This window comes from Eriocheir sinensis, chromosome 12, assembly GCF_024679095.1.
Source record: "Eriocheir sinensis breed Jianghai 21 chromosome 12, ASM2467909v1, whole genome shotgun sequence".
NCBI lineage: Eukaryota > Metazoa > Arthropoda > Malacostraca > Decapoda > Varunidae > Eriocheir > Eriocheir sinensis.
In genome coordinates, this window is record NC_066520.1 from 6,376,070 (window position 1) to 6,378,700 (window position 2,631).

Here is a 2,631-nt window from a genome sequence, read left to right on the forward strand (position 1 = left end):
CCGTATTTGGAGGATGTACGAAACATAGCAATGGTGCAGCCTCCAGGCAGCATGCTGGCGGCGGCAGTGACAGACTTTCTTCGCACTGTGCAGGCGCCTCAACCCCTTGTTGTCGCCAGGGCTTCTTTTCACACCGATACATTCCTCTCCTTGTTGCGGGCCTCCGGCCTTCGACCCTCGAAGGTAAGTATACCAATCGAAGGTAACTATACCAAGGCATTGCTGATGATCGAATATACCTAATTTGATCCTTGGAGTTGTCTCCCAAATCTCTCCTTGAGAATTCTTAAAAACAAAACTTGTGTCAAATAGAATCTGAGGCAGCGTAGAAAGTTGACACGATGCTTCCTTCGTACTGGGATAGGGAATCGTAAGATATTATATAATGAGTGGATGTAAGTGGATGTAACTGAAGCATAAAATATAATTAACTTGCAGGTGCTGCGTTACTACCACACTACCAACATGAGTGGACTGGCGTGGCGTGTACAGAGTCATCTGTTGCTGGCACCCTCCCCTGTGGTCTTGCTGGGGGATGCAGAAAGCTGGCACCTAGTAGAAGCCACAGATCACCTCATCTCTGCAGTGTGGATTCTTCCATATCCAACACAATTGTGTGATCGTATGCAAACAAAACAGTCAGAATTACTCACCTTTATGTATCGTGCTCATGATGATGTCCCGGGCATGTTTTTGCAAAAGCAGCCGATGTTGTCACCTTTAGAGTCTTTAGTAAATGCCTCCCATTGGTTATTAAGTGGCGGAAAGCGGTGGTGGAAAGGATCATATGTTGTTGCAGCTAATGTAGCAGTAAATTCTGTGTCTGCAGGAATACGGTTGCTTGGTATTTCACAAGGCTGGCTGCCCCTACTTCAGTACGACATTAATTCTAGGGGCATGTTAAGGCGTCTTTATCAAGAGTTGTTGGTGACTAAGGATCTGCTTAAGCCTTTGTTGTCAGGAGATGACTGTAGCTTGGTCATTCGTTATCAAGAAGAACTAACCGGCGCGAGGAAGGTGAACGAAATGGTTGTCCATTCCTCTCTACCAACTCTACTGGTGCCGGCTGAGCGAGGAGCCCAGTTGCATGTTGACTGCCAACGTCAGCATGCAGACCTGCGTTGTTCCGCCCCTGGGGGTGTCTGGGCGCCTGTAACGTGTCATGGCTCCCTTCAAGGGCGCCACAATTTCATGCGGGAATGTGGAAAAGAAGTAGGAATCAGTGTTGCTGCTTCCCGAGGGTGCACGGGGGCCCAGGGCTTGGTGTGCCGCGGCGGCCGGTCATTGGGTTGTCTCCTGTCAGGTTTATGCACGTCCCTCTCCGTTCGATCAACTCCCATCTATCACTGTGCTGGCCTCAACCTGGATACACTCAACGTTGAGTTTTGATGATGCACTGAAGTTATCATAAGTGGGAATCGGTGATATTTGTATGGAACATACAAAAATTACAGATGGGACCTTATATAATCCTCAATGACAATGATGTATCTTCGATTGTTTCATGCACTGCATGAGAAAATGTTATGTATTATAACTTTATTCATATCTTCAGTCTAGTATGCTATTTCCTGTTGACTGATTTGTTAGGTGTTAAATTGAAACTCTTAGTCCACCAAAATCATTTTCACCGTGGCTCAAATCTGATATACAAGCATATGATGCTTACGGATGACATTGATATGTACTACATTTATCCTGAAAGAAAAAAAGACTTGCAGACATTCTTTGCTTCACAGCATCCTTTCCACATTACGAATTCATCTTTGATCAGTGTATAGTGTAAACAAGTGTAAATTATCTGTGTAGTAAATTATAGTCGCTATATATAATATATGAACTTTCAAGATTCCAGACGCGACCCCCCCCCCACACACACACACACATACTCGTGGTGCAGTTGTTAACGTGACTAGCTACGAATTAGTTGTGTTCCTGGCTGCCCTCTGTTCTTAGCTGTCCCCCCTTTGTTTACAAAGAGGTGGATCACTATGAACACCGATCCGTGTACGCAGCTGGTCGCGTGTACGTACATATGGCTGTTCCATGAGTATTTTCAAGCACGGGAGGGCATATATTATTGTTTTATTCTTTAAAAAAAAAAAAAAAAATTTATGAATCCAATACAGCGCTCTGTTTTGTAATAAGTTCAAGTCAATACATATATCCTTCATGCAGTGGTTCATGGGTAAATTTACGGGAAATAGCATCTTGTTGTTTAAAAAAAAAAAAAATGACGATGTGCATATGCAGGCCCGTAATTTTGGCAGATTTTTTGGGGGGGCCTAGAGGGCATTATAGGCTCATGAGGTGTGTGTGAGGAGGGGGTGGGGGATGCAAAGTGAGCAAAGCCATTGTAGCCACACTGTCGGGCAGTGTTGCCAAATATGTCGGATGTAATAGCGCTAGACTAAGGTGTGAAATACGCTAGAAATGCACTAGAAAAATTTTCGTCTCCTCCCCTCTATTGATGATAGTAATAGCATTTAGAAGATGCTAGATAATGGTTATCATAATAGTACTGATCATTATTACTTTCAGATCATATTGATAATGCCACTTTCTAGTGTTACTATAATAATAATAATAAGTGAACGAGGCGGCCCTTGGGCGGCCTGCACTGACCAGGGG

General features: G+C 44.1%; 1 protein-coding gene across 1 annotated transcript; it reads left to right on the forward strand.

The window, feature by feature from the left end:
- LOC126997333 (uncharacterized) lies at positions 1 to 1,720 on the forward strand (the record flags this gene model as incomplete). The annotated part of the gene is given in 2 exon segments (XM_050858361.1): positions 1 to 183; positions 439 to 1,720. Coding segments are annotated over 2 exon segments (1,134 nt in total), but the record flags the coding sequence as incomplete, so codon positions are not given.
- Positions 1,721 to 2,631: the final 911 nt, after the last annotated feature.